The sequence below is a fragment of the Sorex fumeus genome, unplaced genomic scaffold (genome assembly GCF_029834395.1).
Source record: "Sorex fumeus unplaced genomic scaffold, SorFum_2.1 ptg000055l, whole genome shotgun sequence".
Taxonomy (NCBI): domain Eukaryota; kingdom Metazoa; phylum Chordata; class Mammalia; order Eulipotyphla; family Soricidae; genus Sorex; species Sorex fumeus.
The window spans coordinates 1,685,576-1,706,257 of NW_026606112.1; the positions used below are offsets into that span (position 1 = coordinate 1,685,576).

The window sequence follows — 20,682 nt, forward strand, 5'->3', positions numbered from 1 at the left end:
CCTTTATTTTTAGTGAATTATTCATAACAAACAATACAAAATAAATTATTTAGGTTCTGCTTTAAGGGTTGGGGTAGAAACATTCAAATATGGTGGTGGGAAGGTGTTAGAAACATTCAAATATGATGGTGGGATTGGTGTTAGAATATTAAGTGTAATAAATTATTGAAAACAACTTTATAAAAACAAAATTAAATAAGTAAATGAATAAATACCCTCCTCGCCAAAAAAAAATTTTTTTAATAAAACCACATTCAAATAGTTTAAGCCACCAGTGGTACACATCAGCACCAACACATTAAAAAAATATATAGCTTGAAAAAAATAATAAAATGAACAAAACTGATGGGATTAATCTAAAAATAAGATAAACAGGCCAGAGAGACATTACAGTAGATAGGTCATTTGAGCATGGCCAACCCAGGCTCAATCCCCAGCACCCCTTATGGTCCACTGAGCATCCCAGGAGTAATTCCTGAGTGCAGAGTCAAAAATATACCCTAAGTAAACAATAAGATTGCTGAGCATCACAGGGTGTAGTCCATAAGATAAACAACATTAAGAATGAAAACATATGGGGCTGGAGCAATAGTACAGCGGGTAGGGTGTTTGCCTTGCACACGGCGGACCCGGGTTCGATTCCCAGGAGCCCATATGGTCCCCTGAGCACCACCAGGGCTAATTCCTGAGTGCAGAGCCAGGAGTAACCTCTGTGCATCGCCAGGTGTGACCCAAAAAGCCAAAAACAAAAAACAAACAAACAAACAAAAAAGAATGAAAACATATCACATACTTAATTATTCAGCATATAAAAAGAGCATCAACAACTTTATGCTAAAATGTTTAATTTAAACTATGTGGGCAAGTTCTTAGGGAGGGAAAGACAACCAACAATGGGAAAAAATAGGGGAAAAAAAAGTTTTCATTAAATCAGCAGTTGAAATAGCTTGACAAAGAAAACACTAATCCAGAGTTTTATAGGTAAGTTTCATCAAACTGAGACTCTAGAAACAAATGATCTTATGCCAAGGATTCAGGGAGAAAACGTATGTATACGGGGAAGAAAAGTTAAAAAGTTTCATACGTACCTGCTTCATCAAGGGACTGTACTTTTCCATCTCTGTGACCCTGTGATCCCTGTCCTTTCTGATCATTTGTAGAGTACAACTTGACTTGACTCTGGGCATGGATGTATGGGTGACTGAAGGGAACTATACTTGAAAAGTTTCCAAATGTCACTAAATTCCGCCATTCTAAAGCAAAAACAAAAAAAAAAGGCAAACAAATGCACAATAAGAACCTTATACTCAATAAAACATAACTACTATGAGTAAAAGGTAATTTTATAGTGAATTAACAGAGATAAAACAGAATAACAAAATAGCAATACAACTGTCATACTGCTAGAAATCCAAATGCATCATATCAAGTCTCTCAGTTCTCAACACAAGAGTGTTTAATGGCCCCAATGTAAACATAAGAACCTGTTTTCTCTAGTTTATAAACTTATTTATGTGAAAGCTTTAATATATATGTATGTGAACAAGTAAAATATGGAAGCCGGAGTGGTAATACGATAGGGTGTTTGCCTACACACAACCTACCCCAATTTGATTCCCAGCATTCCATTTGACCCCCTAAAGTAAAGGTTTAATATTGGTATTTAATAAAGTATTTCATAGTTATTCCTTAGGTATAAGACTGATTCCTGCCAGGATTGATTCCTGAATACAGAGCCATGAGTAAGCCCTGAGCACCAAATGTATCCCAAAACCAAAATAAAAGAAAAAAATCAAGTGAAATAGTGATTCTACTTTGTCTGCTACTTATATTAAAACATTTGGCATAATCACTCAATGCCTCTTTTGCAGACCACAACACCCAAAAGGAGAGAGAGAACACAGGGGATTGCCCTGCCACAGAGGCAGGGGGGGATGGGGGATGGGGTGGGGGGGGATATTATCCATGGTGGTGGAAAATGGGCACTGGTGGAGGGATGGGTATCTGATCATTGTATAATCGAAACCCAAGCACAAAAAACTGTAAATCTACAACTGTACCTCATGGTGTTTCACTAATAAAAAAAAAAATTATAAAAAAAAAAACAAAAAACAAACATTTGGCATACTGTAATATACTTTCAGAATAGAAAACTGAGGGCAAGGGTAAGGAAAACTTCCTCAAAATTACCCATGTCTCTATGGATGCAAGAAAAAAGTCCTCGCGCTTTCTGACTGTCTGATTCTGGCAGCCCAGACTGAATGGGGGAATACAAGAGAAGAAAAAAGAGGGAAAAAAAATTACCCATATCCCCTTGTGCTAGCTGGAGACTTATTCCTTTTTCATTTCACAATAATAAGTGATTATATTAATCAGTCACTTGTACAGTCACTGATTTTTTAATCAGATAATTAGATCAACATTTGGTGTAATTTCTCAATATACGGGAATTTTATTTGAGGGGAAAAATAGAAGACTAATTATGAAGCACTTCAGCTGCTGCCTCTGGGTTGAGTGTGGGTGTTGGAAAGCTGAAATGCAAAATATACATATATATATATATATTCCATAGAGGAGATAGAAGAGATAGAAAAGTCTCTTTTCTTAACTATGAGTTTTTAGAGCTATCAAACCTTATCTGAATATAATTTGCATTTTTCCTAACTGGAAGTTAATAGCTCAATGAGCCAGAGCACACACTTGGCATATAGGAGGCCCAGTTAGATCCCTGGAACCTATGGTCGCCTGAGCACGGCTGCAGTGAACCACCACCCCCAAGCACCAAGGCAGGTGTGATCCAAAAGGCAAAATTTAAAAATTAATAGAACTTTAGGTGAAATAATAAAATTATATCATTAAGAGACAGTGAATTTTTCTAAGAGTTTAGGGTTAAGCGTTTAAAAATTGAAACTAGTGGACCAGAGAGATCTTACAGCAAGTAGGGTAGTTGTTTTCTATGCAGCTGACCTGGATTTGATATCCGCCACCCTACAGGATCCCCCGAACCCACCGGGAATGATCCCTGAATATAGAGTCAGGACTAAGCCCTGAGTATGGCAAGGTGTGACCCAAAAACCGAACAAATAAACCTTGAAACTTTTCTAGGCCAGGGATGCAGCTCAGCAGTAGAGGACTTTCCTTGCATGTGTGAGCCCAGGGATTGCTCTCTGGTGGCTCAAACTTTAAAAAATTGAAGCTTTTTTTCTTAAAAACCCACAAACTTTTCTAAATGACTGACATGAAAATACTATTTGTATTAATACAGAAATGTAAATTAGTATATGTATACATACATGTCTATACACATAGATGTCTGTGTCTTTTGAAATAAAAAACATTTTGACACTTCAGAGAATGCATCAGGAAACATTAACCACAGGTACTGTGAACAGTGAAAATAATCTGAAGGTTGTGCAGGAAACAACACAACCAAATATTTGGTAAATAACTGTTGAAGGTCCAGCATGCTTTTGGTTACTTGCCTCTATTTCATAATGCTAAGTAAAGCAAATACAATTTTATATTTCAACACACTAAAATGTGTAGCCTATTAATAAAATTAGTGAAAGAGTGCTAAGGTTGTATTTTCCAGAGAACCCTATTCCACAGGAAAGCTACTTTACCAGGGTCACTGGGGTTCTGACATGTCAGCCCTAGCAGATCGTTCTCTGATTATTACTTATATGGACACGATGCTCCTAACATCTTTTTTTGCCCACTGATGAAACAGCTGGACAGTGGGAAGATGTCTAAACTTTCATGGAACTGCCCTTCTCAACAATTACCAACTCACAGCCAAATCTCCTTCGTCTCTACCTACCAGCAGCATCTCCTAACTTCCATGGCAACTTTTTATATAACATTTTATCTCTCTACCCAATTTTGCCTCTACTTTTCACCAATACAGTCTTTAGTTCTTACAGTATTTACTTCAATAATGCTCCATATTAGCTATTTTTCTGTGTTTTGTCTTTTGGGTGACATCATACCTAGTGGTTTGGGGGAGGCTATTCCTAACTCTCTCCTCAAGTGTGACCCCTGGTGTGCTTGGGGGACCAGATGCAAGGCCAGGGATTGAATGCGGATCAGCCACATGCAAGACAAGCACCTTACCTCCTATCTAACCTATGCATGGACTATTAATTTAATGCCAATCTCATACAAAAGAATTTTATTCATTAAATATTAAATTAAGCAAATGATTAGGGCGTTCGCCTTACAAGCGGCCAACAATGGCCGACCCGAGTTCGATTCCTCCGCCCCTCTCAGAGAGCCCGGCAAGCTACCGAGAGTATTCGATATGCCAAACACAGTAACAACAAAGTCTCCAATGGAGATGTTACTGGGCCCGCTCGAGCAAATCGACGATCAATGGGAGGGCCTTTAACTTTAACTTAACTAACTTAAGCTACAGATGTCTATTTGTTTAGTGCAATTTTTACACTGAAGATACCAACGTGTTTTTCCTAGATTTTTGTCTTGGCTGTTTCCCAGAATATTGTTAAGTGGATTCACATAGCTTCGTTTATATAGTTTTATAGTTTTTATCAATTTAAACTTAGAACATTTTGTTCCAAATCATGATGTTGGTTTTTGTTGGTGATGCTTTGGAGCCATACCTAGCAGTGCACAGGGGTCACTCTCAGCAGTACCTGAGGGACCATGAGTTGCTGAGGATCAAATGCAGGCCTCCAGCACCTAAAGCAAGTGCTCCAGCCCACTGAGCTATCAGCCGGCCCCTCATACTTCATTAGGACAACGCTAGGTATTAAGCATGGATGAGTCCTTTCATTCAGACCCGCGTATAATTGTCTTTTTATCTGTGATAGTGTTTGTTGGTCAATGCCTGAAATCATTCATTCTTTAGGTGGTAATTTTATCATTTATTTATTAGTTTGAATACTTCAATAAAAAAATTCTCTCATTTATTTGGCAATCCAGCAGTATACTTCATCTACTTTATACTTCATATATTCCTACCAGTTACTCAAAATAATAAGTTTATAGCCTTCTATAAATGAAGCAGTGTATAACTTTATAATTTCATCAATTATTTGATGTTCAATCCATTTTAGTTATCCTGATGCTCAAACTGTCTCAGTTTTGGCCAGTAGGGGTCTCTTTAAATTTACTCCTGCCTTTTGACACTATCCTAGCAATCTCTGATAGCGTCCTTATTAGCTGAGCTTAAAAGTTCTTAATTTTTAACTGCAGTAGAATTTCAGGTATTAGCAACCTTACAAGTACACATGTGGCACTAATACAAACCTTTTAAGTACACATCTGACACTAATACAAGGCCAAAAGTTATACAAAATCTGAATACATTACTGCCATTAACATCTTATATTCTAAAAATAGAGATGAGGCACTTGATCCCACCTTTTAAAAAATACATCATTATGAAAATAAAGAAGTAGGAACAAAACTTTGCTGAATGAATTACCAAATTCTAAGAGGCATATAGTTACACACACACACACACACACACACACACTACATAACATCATTATTCTTTCTTCATGGTGACTTCTACAATGAGCTTCCCAGAGAAGAAAGGTCTTTTTTTTCCACTTTTTGGGTCACACCCAGCGATGCTCAGGGGTTACTCCTGGCTCTGCACTCAGGAATTACTCCTGGCAGTGCTCGGGGGATCATATCGGATGTTGGGAATCAATTCCAGGTCGGCCACATGCAAGGCAAACGCCCTACCCGCTGTGCTATTGCTCCAGCCCCAAAAGGTTAGTTTTTAATGTGGCACTAGTCCACAGGCCCCATCAACTGGAGCTCACATCTGTGTGTAGAAGGGCTGTTGCTTCATAGGCTGCTGAGCTACTGGGACTTATCACAGGCTCACAGTGGTCACTGTCTCTGCTTTTATTTTATCATATTTCTTCTGTGGGCTGGAGTGATAGCACAGTGGTAGGGCATTTGCCTTGCACGCAGACAACATGGCCGAACCGAGTTCGATTCCTCCACCCCTCTTGGAGAGCCCGGCAAGCTACCGAGAGTATCTCGCCCACCCGGCAGAGCCTGGCAAGCTCCCTCTGACGTATTCGATATGCCAGACATAGTAACAACAAAGTCTCCAATGGAGACGTTACTGGGCCCGCTCGAGCAAATCAATGAACAACAGGAGGACAGTGACAGTGACATTTCTTCTGTAGCTGAGGATCACTGCTACGAGCCACCACCCGCCATCCTCACCGTAATCGGGTTTGTTATCTACCAGTGACAAACATCACCCGATTCAAATCTACCACCTTCACCTCTTGGAGGAAATTCAGTCATTTTTATCAGAATAACAAGCCAGAAACTTCTTTTCACCCATGCAAATTGACAATTCCGTCAACTATATAGGTTTTGCATCAAAAACAGAAAGATTCCTTGAGGTTGCAGTGTGTTATTTCAAATTTCAGGATCAGAGTTCAGCTTTTAATGTAAGACTTCTAGAGATCAGGTTTTGAAAAGACCAATGCAGTAGTTTCAGATTTGTCAATATAATTTTGATTTCAATTTAATTTTTGTCATTTTTAATTTAAAAAGCACCAACATATATATATAGAGATTTATATATATGTAATAGATATATTTATATATATACAATATACAGGGATTGAGTCAGAATCAGTCATATGCAAGACAAGGACTCCTGGGGCTGGAGAGATAGCACAGCGGGTAGGGCGTTTGCCTTGCACGCGGTCGACCCGGGTTCAATTCCCAGCATCCCATATGGTCCCCTGAGCACCGCCAGGAGTAACTCCAGAGTGCAGAGCCAGGAGTAACCCCTGTACAACATCAGGTGTGACCCAAAAAGAAAAAAAAAAAGACAAGGACTCCTTTAATTCGGGGGGATGGAAAAACAGTGCAGGAGGCAGGTCATCTTCCTTGCACGCAGCTGACCCAGATTCAATCTCTCGTACCCCATAAGGTCACTGAAGTCCAGCTAGGAGTGATCCTTAGGTGCAGAGCAAGGAGTAACCTCTGAGCATCGCTTGGTGTGCTGCCCTCCCCTACCAAAAAAAAAGGAAAAAAAAAAAACACTGACAAGAAAAGCCCAATAAATATTATACTTACAGTGTGCATTTTAAAGACAAAAAATGGAGAAGGGAGGTGGTTCAAAAAGTTAGAGCACATGCTTTCCATGAGGACCTGACATCTACTGGCCCAAGCATGGCTGACAGCAACCCCCAATCAGAGAACCAGGAGCAATCACAAAGCACCCCCAGGGGTGGTCTCACAAAAAAAAAAAAAAAAAACTCCAGGCTGGAGCGATAGTACAGCGGGTAGGGTGTTTGCCTTGCACGCAGCCGACCCAGGTTCGATTCCCAGCATCCCATATGGTCCCCATGGGTAATTCCTGAGTACAGAGCCCAGGAGTGGCCCCTGTGCATCGCAAGTTGTGACCAAAAAAAAAAAACTCCAAAAGAAACCTTACAGTAACACAGGAAAAAAATGTCCTAATACTGCAGGGGAAAAGAAGGAGGTCAACTACAGTATGATTTCACAGTGTATTTAACTTATATCAAAATGTGAGTGGTGAAATATTTGAACTGTGCATAATTTTTACTGTATACCTGATGCTTTTCTGTATTAAAAAAAAAAGCCCAGAATTTCAAAACCTAAAATTAATCCACAGCTAAGTGACTTTAATATTACCACAATGATTATCTGTATACTTTGATGCTTTCAGTTAAACAAACATAAAGAAAAACTTTTATAACTAATCTAGAAAGCAAGTGTGACTAAGACAAGGCAGCTGAGCCTGGAGAACCTCCATGATTTTTCTCCAGAATATACTGACTAAGCAAGAGGAAATCCTTTTTAAGTGTATAAAATAGGAGACACTGAAAAGTTTCTGCACTGCACACATTTCTACTGCCTTAACTCTTTTTAATATTCACATAGAAAAAAGTAAAAACAGTAATAGAATCTATTATATTTAGGATTTACCTAGTGCCCGATATGGTCCTGAATGTTTTACAATTTATAATGTGATAGGATGCAAAATCCACTCACAAATCACATCAGTAACTTCATTTCTCCATCTCCGCTAACTACCCTGGCTCACCCAGCATCTGCCTTGCTCTTTCCCAGCCTCCTACTCTACTGACACGCAGCCCTGCTCGATTCATTTTCCACACATAAGTGGTGCTTTTAAAACAAAGCCTTTTAAAAGAAAATGGGAAAAGAAGTCCTATGGTCTTCAGGAATCTATCACCTCTCACCCTCTCCCAGCGGCAGCAGGCTTATTTCTGCTTCTGCGGACAACTGGTCTGACCTCTAGGGTTCCTCTTGATCCCAGATATTCACCTGGCCCACTACGTTTCCTCGGAAAAGCTGGAGTCCTAGAACAGTATGTTTCATGGAACGCTGGGCCTCACCCTGCTTCCTTCTCTATTAGAGCACCTAGATGTGTCTTCTCATTCGGCACTACACCACCATCAAATACCAGTCCTGGCACTTCTTTCCTGAACGGTTCTCTCACAAAAACCCTACGAAGAACGAGGAACTTACCACTGCTAAGCTGGTATGTTTTACAGTTAATTCTATCACACATTAAAAATTCTATCTCTGCAGAGGCCCCCGGGCTCAGCAGCAAGGCGCATGCCTTGTGCCTAAAGCCCTGGGTTTAACCCCCAGCACCTCCAAAACAACAAATATTAACAATTAACATAATTATACTGTTAGCCTACCAGTACAGACTTCTCTGTCAATGCTCCTACTTGTTCAAGAGGAAGAGTGTCAAGGAATGTGGTAATACCAGCAGATTAAAGACAAAGTAGAAATTTCATTTCTTATTATTCGAAAATATTAGCAGTCACTCTACTGAAATGTACCTAGTCCAAAGACAAACTGGAAGTAGGAAATGTACACTGTTCTTTGAAGATCTGGTACAAACATTATAAATGATCAAATTTTACTGTAATATATTTAAGTATTTTTAATATATTGGAAAAAATAATTTCAGTTGCTTTTACCTTTGTAATAGTTTTCAAACAACTCAAAACTGTAACACCTAGCAGTGATGCTCTAGAATACTGCTTTCACTTAAATAATTTTTATTACTCTGACATAGACATCACTCATTTTTATTGAACAAAGCAATTGCTTCCCTCAAAGTTTCCCCTCCTTAATTTTTATAAAGCTTGTTAAAGAAATTCTAGAAGCATAAGCTAATTTTATCTCTGAAAAAGAAGCCTAGTTTTTAATTTCCCAAAAAAGTTCTTCAACTATTCTTTTCTTCCTACAGCATAGACAATTCAAATATTGCTCGGTTTCTAAACAGTTTCTAAATTTTACCATAAATTTTGACCTTTGAAAAATCATTTCAGTGTCACTGGGGCTAAATTTTCACAGACCTGGTTATTTTTAAAACCTAATGAGTGTCTGAAGTGTGAAAACACATCTTAATTTTCCATGGCCATAAGCATTCCAAAGAACTTTGCAAAGTTATACTGACTAGTGGAACAGATAACTATTCTAAGTTCAGGAATGAGACAAAGGCAGCATTTTCGACAGGACAGCTACAGAGAATAGGGATTTACAAGTTAAACTATTGCAACTCCTTTCAACAAAAACTCAAAGGGCAATTTAAAATTTAGCCACCTTCCTAAAACCTAATTTAAATGTAAAACACTGAAATGCTGTGGTCACTTGAAGTTACCATGCTAGGAAATTTACTCGGCTGACTTTGGAAAAACGGCAGAACTGAAAAAAACTCATGCTGTTCAAGGTACACTGTTAATGGGGGAGTGGAATGGTCAAGAGGATTTGCTTTTCTCTCTCTACTGAAAAGTGCTGGGAATAGTGCTGTCAGGTGGAATTTTAAATTCTGCCCTCTGAAATTAATTTTAAAATTCTGCCCACCTGATTGATGGCTTTCACATGCATTGCAAATAAGCTACGAATTAATTCATCGCACAGCAACAGGAAATGCCTCCAATTTCTATCACACGTATAAATTCGAAGGGCGGCAATTCCCAACAACCCCTTGGAGGTCCCAAACCGGCGTGAAGAGTCTTTCTAAGCGAGAGTTGTGCGGGGAAACGTCTCTGCAAAGGCTCCTGCCTTCCCGAGGAATCTTGACAGCTCAGCCAGAACAGTGGACCAGGCGTCGGGACACACCGCCCCGCCAAAGCGGGGGCGGGAGCCGCGCGAGACTGACGGAAGGGAACTAAATTCACTATTATTTTGGAAACGAGTAGATGCTGCCAACTGAAACAGGATTGTTGATGGCGAAGAGGGGCAAGAGCCTCTGTCAACTGCCTTTTTCTTTCTCTAGGTCACGGCAGACACTTCCCCGCAAAGGTGCTCGATTAAGAATTGTGCGAGAGGGGCTGGAGCAATAGACAGCACAGCGGGAAGGGCGTTTGCCTTGCACGCCGCTGACCCAAGCTCGATTCTCAGCATCCCATATGGTCCCCCCCACCAGCACCGCCAGGTCCCCCCCCCCAGCAGGAACAATTCCTGAGTGCAGATAAAAGGAGTAACCTCTGAATCACCATATGACCCAAAAAGCAAAAAACAAAAACAAAAAAAAAAAAACCAGACAAAACAAAACAAAACAAAAAAAGGAATTGTGGGCGAGGGACTAGATAGGGCGCTTGACTTGCACACGAACAGTTCAGGTTTGGGATTCCATCCTCAGCACCCCATATTGGGATTCCATCCTCAGCACCCCATATGGTCCCCCAAGGCCCACAAGGAGCGATCCTTTGAGCGCAGAGCCAGAAGCATAACCCCTGAGCATCTGACGGATGTACACACCTCTCCTCCCACCCATTCCCCTAAAACTCGTGTGCGACAAAACTGGAAGTCAGCGATGTTCCTTCCTTCCTTCCAAGTCCAGCACTGAGACCCCAGGCTCATAGTTGCACTGAGTATCTGCGAGCAGCCTCCGGACTCCCGATAAAGCTCGTCAATTACATTGGATGTACACTCCCTAAAGGTGATCCCGCGAGCAGTTCAGGGCACTTTCGGGGCATGACGGCACGAAATAAATCGTGGTTAAGGTCCTTAAAAAATTTAACTACCTTGTAACTAAGATTGAGAAGAAATCGACTGGGGTGGAGGAGCGGGGGACCAGGGACACCAGATCGCGCACGTCGCGCGTTTTTCCTTTGGCACATCTTCAGGGCAGTGACCCAGTCCGCCGAGTCAACCAACGCGGGGCACTTGGGTGAGCCCCGAGCCCCGGGAGGCCCGGGCGGGAGTGCACGGGCAGGGCGGCCTAGGAGAAAGGTTCTTTCTGGGCGTGGGCCCGGGAGAGCCCACGAGTCCAAGCCCACGCGCGGCCCGAGCGGCTCCTGCCACCCGGCCCGGCTTGTGCCGTCAGCAGCGGCCGGCGCGGGACACTCACCCTGGAGGTGGCTGGAGGCCGCCGCCCCGCCGCGCACACGCAGCCGGCACAGGGGGGACCAGCTACATCGGTGGGCCGCGGCGGCGGCGGCCAAGCCCGGTAACATCCTGGCGGGGTCAAGATCCCCACTCGGACACCGCCTCCTGCCTCGGCGCCGCAGCCGGCACCGCTGGACTCCATAGACCGGTCACCTGCCAAGAGCGAAGCCGGCGCCGCCACCGGCGGCCTAGGGACCCGGAAGTACTAACTGTATTTACGCCGCGGGCCGGCCCAGGCGGCGGACGTGACGTCAGTGCGGGGGCAGCCAATTGCGAGGCTTCGTCGCTGCTGCGGGCCGAGCTGGGCTGCAGGTGGCTGATGGAAGGTGTTGGCCAGGTCCGCCCGCTGGACTTGGAAGTCAGCGAGCTCTTTCATCTTCCGAAAAGCCTGGGAAAGTGAACGCTCTGCGGGCGTCCTTCCCTCTTTCTTTGTTTCTGAGCTCGACGCCGGGGCCACTGTATTGGAAGTGGAAAGTGGGGGAAGCGTGTCCTCTCGGCGGAGCCTGGGGCGCGCCAGCAGAGGATGCCCTGCTCTCAGTGCTCTCTGAGCCTTTTTTGCCCCAGTACGTTGTCTCCAAATGATGTTTGGTTGCACCATTGTGTAGCCAGTTCCATGAAGGCGAGTCGGAACCACTTACTTGCCTATCTTAACTTTTAAACCTCCAATTCTTCCCCGTAATAAGAGTGATAGACGACACAGATTTGTTTGGGGTCTGGGTAACGGGAGGTGTGCAGATGTGCAGGTGTGCAGGGAACGGTAGACAGTCTGGTCCCAGACCTGCAAGGTCTTTTCCACGGCTTTAAGCTCTAAATCTGTATGTGCACTTGCTCAGCTGAAATTCAGCTCTAACGGCAGAGGATTTGCCCGTCTGCCCACCCACCTTAGCATAAACCTGTTTATTCTCCAACCCGATGCTAGGAAACACTATCACTATGTGAAGTTATCTGGGTTTTGTTGTTGTTGTTGTTTTAATGTGTTAAAAAAAAAAAAAGCAGGTGTCTTAGGGAATATGACTTTGTATAGGGGGGGCTACACCCGGCCCTGGGTTAGCAGCTACCCTAGCTCTATCCTGGTGAGTCATTCTCAGCAGCACTGGCGGGATCACACACTGCTGGGACTCAAACCCCAGTATCCCGTATGCCCGCCTGTATTCAGCCTTTAAGCTCTCCATCCTAAAAGAATTATTTCCTCTAATAACATTATCCAACTCTCTGATTCTAAAACCCTTCTATTTTGAGCGACTCTTAATCTACTTGTGAGTTGACACAGGCTGGACTCATGGATCATGGAATTAAGGTCTGTTAGATCTTACAGTTTATTTTGATAAATGGTGGGTTTTAGCATCTATCTCTTGAATAGGAAATAAGCTTCATGATGCTGGGCTCGGGATTCTGCATATCACCAGTAGCAAGAGGTTGACACAAATGAAGTGAACACAGAGATTGTTTTCAAATTCCTCTAAGTTGCTTTACAAAACATACGACAATTTTCAAAATCTCCCCAAGTTCTGAAAATGAAGACAATGTTAGTTTTAGAGTTCCTGAGGAGATAATAAAGGAGGAAAAAAGAATGCCTCCCACTTCAAAATAGCACTGTAGCACTGTCCTCCTGTTCATCAATTTGCTCAAGCGGGCACCAGTAATGTCTCCATTGTGAGACTTGTTACTGTTTTTGGCATATCAACTACACTACGGGAAGCTTGCTAGGCTCTGCCATGCGGGAGGGATACTCTTGGTAGCTTGCCTGGCTCTCCGACAGGGACAGAGGAATCAAACCCAGTTCGGCCACATGCAAAGCAAATGCCCTACCCACTGTGCTATCGCTCCAGTATAAAATGTGTACTATATATATAGATATATAATAGATTATATAATCCTATTTACCAAGAGACAAATGTTTGTAAAATGCATAAAATTCATTAACAAGGCTGACTTTCAGGCAGGAGATTATACAATTATACAATTGTATACAATCTCCAATAATACAGTTCTGTAATTCACCCAGTAAGGAGGGGGGAAAAAACATTCTACCATGTGCTTTCCTCCCTCTCCTTTCCTCAAACTCAATGGGATTATAGAGATATAGTTGGGGAAATCAAGTTACTCTTTGATCAACAGAGACCAAACTCTTTTCAGTCTGAAGAGAGAAATGAAAGAGAGAAACTGAGGAGGAAGAGGATATAATTTGGTCCTTTTTGGGAGAACACTGAAAATACAGCCTTCAAAGATGAAGACCGAACTACCCATGAAATGGAAAACACACTTGACCATGTCTTTGGCATATTGATAATAAGGAATTAGTTACTTAAGGAGTTCACATTCCTCCTCCCTCGAAACAGTGGATCCATGAGCCATGAAAATTTCCAAAGAATTGGGATAAATGGAAGGACCAAATAAACAGAAAGGAACTAAACAATTATAAAAGGAAAAATTTAAAATAAGCAGCAAAAATGCTTTTGGAAAAGCTAAAATTACATTTTAGAATGTGTCAAAGGAATAATGACTAACCTCACATGGCTGTGACAAATGATTTGCAGAGGCCAGAGTACAGAAGAGAAATTAATTATTCATTAACTTGTAGCATCAATGACATGATATTTCAGCAACTAAGCTGTGCTGTTAACAGTGAATTCTAAACATTAATATCCAATTGTTTACTGAGCTACTCCTGTTTCATGTTGGAAAAAACTCACATATAAAAAGTAAGTGTACTAGAATAACTGGTATGAGAACTAGTCGAAGAATCAGTACTATATAAAAGAGAAGTTCTGAAATAGGAGTTAGAAAGATAGTACAGAGGTTAAGGCACTTGCCTGGCACATGACTGATGCAAATAAATTCCTCCAAGCCTACCAAGAGTGGTCCCTGAGTATATCTAGTGTTAGGCGTAAGTTCTGAGCATGCTAGGTGTGGCTCAAGAATCAAAAAAAAGAAAGAAAAAGAAAAAGAAGAATCTCTGAAACAGCCCATATTTTACACCCTTGCTGCTTTTTCTGGTAATGGGCTTTACATACGAACTTCTGTGTCCGTAAGTAAAGTATTAGTTTTATTCATTTCACCTCCCATCCAAGGAGTCTAGGATTTATGATGCAAACCACACCTGACACAAATGAGTTTTGGCTACCATGTACCATTTTTCTCAAATGAGAAAAATGTGACTGATAAACTATTGAAGCAAGATAGGAGTGAAGAACATTTGAAAACAGATTGACAGTTGCTATTGGAAATCAATTAAAACTCATTTCAGGTCTCCTGCCCTGAATTTTATGATAGAATACAGTGCTAGGGAAGACATTTTTCATGTTTTGTAGGCTTCTGGTCATATTTTAAACAGTCTTCCACTATCCAGGGAATTTCCTACCTTATGATTCTACCTCACAAGGAAGAAGGCTGAAGGAAATGGCTTTTGCCATCAGAAATCTTCCACACAGGCTGGAGCAATAGCACAGCAGATAGGGTGTTTGCCTTGCACATGGCCAACCCAGGTTCAATTCCCAGCATCCCATATGGTCCCCTGAGCACTACCAGGAGTAATTGCTGAGTACATGAGCCTGCTGCATCACCCAGTGCATCACCCAGTGTGACCCAAAGAGAAAAGAAAGAAAGAGAGAGAGAGAAGAGAGAGAGAGAGAGAGAGAGAAGGAAGGAAGGAAGGAAGGAAGGAAGGAAGGAAGGAAGGAAGGAAGGAAGGAAGGAAAAAAAATCTACCACAGACTTTGGTTGGAAAACAACAGGAAAGCAAGTCATCTAATGAAATATAATTTAACAAGCGGAGATGTATGAGGCAAAGATCCATTCAATTTTCAGAGGTGTCAGGCATAGAAGTTTAAGAGAGTAGTGACTGTTTCCAATGGAAACACAATAGAAGCAACAGTGAGGGACGGGAGTGTGAGTTGAAAGAGGGGTGGGCTGAATGGGAACAAACCCAGGGCTTCATACATACTAACCCTGCTTGCTACCACTGGGCTACATGCCTGGCCAGAACATGATTCCGTCCTAATGAAACATATCCACTGTTATTGAAGTTGACCACTCACTACTATTTTGTTATGGCACCTGAACAGACTAATAAATTATGGAAGAGAAAGAGAATTTAATTTATAAAAACAAAACTACAAAACAGTTCTTTCTTTTTTCTCTTTGGGTCACACCAGGCAATGCTCAGGAGTTACTCCTGACTCTGTGCTCAGGAATTACTCCTGGTGTTGTTGTTCTGGGAACAATATGGGATGCCAGGAATCAAACCTGGGTCAGCCGCATGCCAGGCAAACGCCTACTCAATTGTACTATCACTCTAGCCCTGAAAACAGTTCTATTTTTTCTTACTTTTTTTAAAAAATTGAATTATATTCAACTTGGCCTAAAGCTCTGAGAATTTATCTTTTATAATGTAGGAATACTGCTGTTTATTCAGCCATTGATTAAGCTCCTTGAATTGGGCATGAACTCCACATTACATTTTTTTTTAAATTCAGAAAACTAATTTATTTTTTTATTTAATCACCATGAGATAGTTACAAGGCTTTCCTGTTTGAATTTCTATCATTACAATTATCGAACATCCAACCCTCCACCAGTGCACATCTTCCATCACCAATGTCCCCAGTATACTCCCCTTCCCAACCCTCCCGACTATAGCAGACAATCTCTCCTGTACTCTCTTTTGTATTGCTTGTTATGAATAGCATAAGATGTCTCGGCCTCATGCTCCTGGAATTCTAAAATTTTAGATAATTAGGGTCTGGAGAAATGTCTCTGGCTAGCTGCTCAATTTCGAGGGTCTTTTGTGTGTCTCTGGATCATGGTCATTAAGGAGCTAAGTAGCAGCCCGAGGCAGTTTGTGGGCACGACCTCCAGGGTCCCAAGAGGAGGGAGGGATGAGAGGGAGCAGCCCATCCCCTATCCCTTGAGGCCTGGAGTTTGAACCCACGTATCTGCACTTCTCATTCAGTTTGAACCCACGTATCTGCACTTCTCATTCAGTTCTGAAAGTTGGTGGCTGCCAGGAATTTTAGGGTAAAGCTCTGAGAGTTTTATCCTTACCTAATTCCTTCCTATTCCTTCATTTTGAATCACTCTCTTTCTCCTCTTCTGTATAGCGGTCATTCCTCAACTGGAATTGCAGTACCTGTTTCCTCCTGCCATTTTGATCCTGCTTCCTGGAGTTTCCACACTCAATTTCTCCTTCACTCTCCATTCCCAAGTAGTTACCAAAATAAATGCAGTCATTACTCAACTCCCTCTTCTTTGATTACCTATGAAAACTATAAAATCTACTTACTTTTTTTTTTATTAGTGAAACACCATGAGGTACAGTTATAGACTTAGAAATTTTTGTGCTTGGGTTTCAGTTATATGGAGGCCTCCACAACATTGCTCAAGAGGTCTTGTGGCCACTTTCAGTGATAGTTCCTCAACTCTCTGGGTCTGATGGTTTGGTACTCAGGCTGGCAATACACATTTTTATACATATATTTCAATTAAATTTGTATATTTTTTTAAAGTTAGAAAAAAATGAAGTCATGAAATTTGCTTATAAATGGATGAACATGAAGAGTATCATACTCAGTGAAATGAGTCAGGAAAGAGACAGACATAGAATGTCTGCATTCATTTGTGGGATCTATTTTTCCTTATTTTCATAGGGATCATATTCAAATGCTGGGGGGTGGGAGGTAGCAAGTTCCACTCCTGGGGCCAAGTGATTTCAGGGACAGAACTCAGAGACTTCCAAGTGACCTATCATTTGTATGCTACCATTTGAGCTATCTTCTAGCCTCTAAAAATGGCCTCTTGGGAAGGGTAACTGAGAGGGAGGGCGGAACACGCCTGGTAGTGTTAAGGGGATGATACTCAGTGGCCCTGAAATAAAACAAAGCAAGAAAGTGATGCAGTTTTTTAATGTTAATGTAGCCTTCAAAGAGTCAACATTCTAGAAAATGGAAGAGGTTGGCAAGGAAGAAAAGCCATACGTACATTAATATGTTTGGTGTATTACCCAAGTTCTGTATCAAGTGGTTACTATTAAAGCGTGGATTTTAGCCCCCTTATTCTTTTTTGTTTGCTTTCAGTTTTCTTTTTGTTTCTGGGTCACACTCAGTGACCGTCAGGAGTTATCCCTACTCTGTACTCAGGAATCAATCCTGGCAGGCTCAGGAGACTATATGGTATGCTGGGGATTAAACCCACATTAGCCATGGCAAGTGGCCTGCCCACTGTACTACTTCTCTTGTTCCGCTAATCCCCTTATTCTATATTCTTGCCATTGTATCACAATTTAATATAATTTCCAAACTTTAAACTTTGACAGTTCAAAGTTTGACTGGGTGGGAAAAGTGGGACCTGGTCACATTACAAACATTGATAATGATTAAACAGTACTAGGAATATAACAATATCTATTTTCTACTGCTTAGGATATAGATAAGTAGAAAATCATATTCAACACTCACTTTATTCAATAAAGCACTCTACAAAATCATGGCTAACTTACAAATGACAGCCAAAATGTTTTAAAGCCTTTTAAGTAAAAGTACTCCATGCTAAACATTCTGTTTGCTGATTTTATCAGTGTGAGGAGAAACTGAATACACAGCTAAGAAGTGCTAAAACTAAATTTGTCAGAATTCAGTCTGAAAGAACGAGAGCTTGGCCAGGCTCTACTGATTTCTGGTGATAATTGTTTCATCTTTGCTACTTCCTAGGTATCTCATTTTGAATAAGAATCAAGCCAGGGAAGGGGAGAAGGAGGGGGAGAGATAGTATAGTGGGTTGTGTGTGGGTCAAAGGACAAGCTGGCAGGGCTCTCTCTCTCTCTCTCTCTCTCTCTCTCTCTCTCTCTCTCTCTCTCTCGTGCGCGCGCCACCTGCGTTCAGTGGTCTCGCTGCTCCCCCACCAGGGACAGTTGATGCCATGGGCGGAGGAAGGAGGAAACGAGGGCCCAGCTGCCATTTATTCCATCCTCCCCACGTACCTGTTCCAATCTCCCTAAGCTCCCCATTCTAGTCTCACACTACCCCTCATTCCCATCTCCTCCTGTCTTTCTTGCTTGTCTCTCCACACTTCAATTTGCCGTCCAGATCTCTCTCTAGTTTCTCTCCAAATCCAACTCCCTTATTTGGGGGTAGCACAATCAACATATGAAAGCCCTTCCTGATCGTCTGCAGCCAGGGGGTCAAGCTCAAAGGTGAAATGCCATTTAGGGGTTTTTCTCCTTTCCTTGGTCCAATAACTTAATTAACATCTTAATTCTACTTCGTAATATTAGTTATTTTGTATGGACACAGTAAGAGATACATGAAGCGTGTAGGGTGGTTCTCCTGGGGACATCTCGCTATAGATCTCAGACTACAGTGCTCAAGCCAGATTAATCTTTCCTAATCTTAACAGGGTCCTAATCTAATTGTTACTTTTTGGATCATGACAGAATTTGTCCATGACCATGCTCTCAACTTTTAAGTATTAAGTATTACGGCGCTTTGGTCTGGCCCATTTCAATGCCAGGGTAGCTCAGAGCTTGCCCTGGGTCCATCTCGTCCCTTGTCGGTACCTTGCTTTTGGGGTGCTAGGAAGTAAGGGTAACCAAGGTTTAAGTCCAGAAACAGAAGCCCAGGAGTGAATATCATTCGGAGTCAAATCTCCCAAGATACAAAAGCATAGCATTAACTGCCTTCAGGTGTCCATATAAAAAGGACATTGGTCTGAATTAACTATGCAAAGGATTTACATAGAAGAGAAAAGCAATATTTACAAATGAACAGAGTCTGATTAGGAGATAAAGGGGATTGACCAGTTGGGGAAGCAGAGCACAAAGAAAGAGGTTACAAATACACAGAGATGAATGGGAACACTATGATGGGAGTAACCCCAATAAACCTAAGCTCCCTGTGGCAAGGCAGAAAGGACAAACCAATGTTATCCTACAGTGGGTAAGGTGCTTGCCTTGCACTCAACCAATCTGGGTTCGATGTCCAAGCAACCCATATGGTCCCCCAAGCACTGTCAGGAGTAATTCCTGAGTAAAGAGGCAGAAGTAACCGCTAAGCCTTGATGGGTGTGATCCTCCCCCCATAAGGAATCAAGCTAAAGATACAATTTAAGTGGTAGAGTATATATCATGTTCTATGATACTCTGGGTTTGATCCCTGGCAACACACAGATCCCTGGAAGTTGAAGGCATTGCTGCAGTGGGCCCCATGGCCCATGAATACTGTCTAGAGAACCATGTCCTCCCCTGGTTCTCCCCACAACTAAAAACAACAAAACAGAGAATCAAATCACCCGTATTTACAGTCAGGTTCTCTAAGAAAAAATAGAATTCTAATTCTGGATTTGGTATCTGTATGTTAAAGATAAATTCAGTTCTGAGCACTTCATCAGCAATATTTGCCTTCTTCTCAAGCATTTGAGATAGTGAAGAGAGCACAGTTTGATGAGTACTCTGTTGCTTACTCATTTTGAAGATGTACTTTTAGAGAGAGCTCTTGTTACAGAAGCGAATCTAATTTTGCTAAGTAATGGCACCTTTGCTTTCCCCCTTCCATAAGCTAGTACATCCCTAAAATTGTGAAAATCAAAAAAAAAGTTAATCAGAAAAACCCAGATATGCGGGACTTGTGACTGAAAATTCCAGGCTCAACAGAATGGGAATGGGTGACCTGCCCCTATCACCCCTATTTCCGGTAGCTTGGCAGTCATTCCCACAAGCTGCCATATAATCTCATTAATGGCCATGATCAAGAGACTCCATATAAATCTCTCAGAAGAGAGTACAGAACGACATGCCATAGCCATACCGCTGGACTCCTGGCCACCACGCTGTTTCATTCAGAGTTAACCTGGAGGGGAGGGGCAAGTGAGTTCCCCTTCCCCACCCAATGGAGCCAGCCTCAGCAGCCATAAACCTTCAGAACTCAACCACTGCATGCTCATGGCCACTCTCCACATGCTCAGGTCGAGCCTCGCCTATAAGGAAATCTATTCCTGGACACCTCATACTTTACACCATCAATATACCAAGAGTAAGTAGCACACCACATTTGATGGGGCTTAAAGTAGAAGGCAACCAATCGATAAGGGAAATATGTTTAGATATATATATGTACACACACATATATACATAACATATATATACGTATAGAATTTCTCTAGCTCCATGTAGAACTTCTCGATTTCTCTTTCATCATAATGAGATGTTGGTGCGTAGACAACGAAGATAGAAACTGCAGGCAGTGAGCCACATCTATTCAAATGTAAACGTCCGATTCGGGTTGTTAGGCATTC

At 41.8% G+C, this 20,682-nt stretch overlaps 1 protein-coding gene and 1 pseudogene across 1 annotated transcript in view; one reads left to right on the forward strand and one right to left on the reverse strand.

Moving 5' to 3' along the window:
* Positions 1-11,612, reverse strand: part of SLC30A9 (solute carrier family 30 member 9) — a 68,788-nt gene extending 57,176 nt beyond the window's left edge. The window contains exons 1-2 of the mRNA XM_056125539.1: positions 11,363-11,612; positions 1,089-1,253 (exon numbers count right to left, since the gene is read on the reverse strand). Of these exons, the coding sequence (XP_055981514.1) occupies positions 1,089-1,253; positions 11,363-11,468 (271 nt within the window). The 5' untranslated portion in view covers positions 11,469-11,612. The remainder of the gene's footprint in view (positions 1-1,088; positions 1,254-11,362) is intronic.
* LOC130034055 (uncharacterized) lies at positions 2,193-2,277 on the forward strand (annotated as a pseudogene).
* Positions 11,613-20,682: the final 9,070 nt, after the last annotated feature.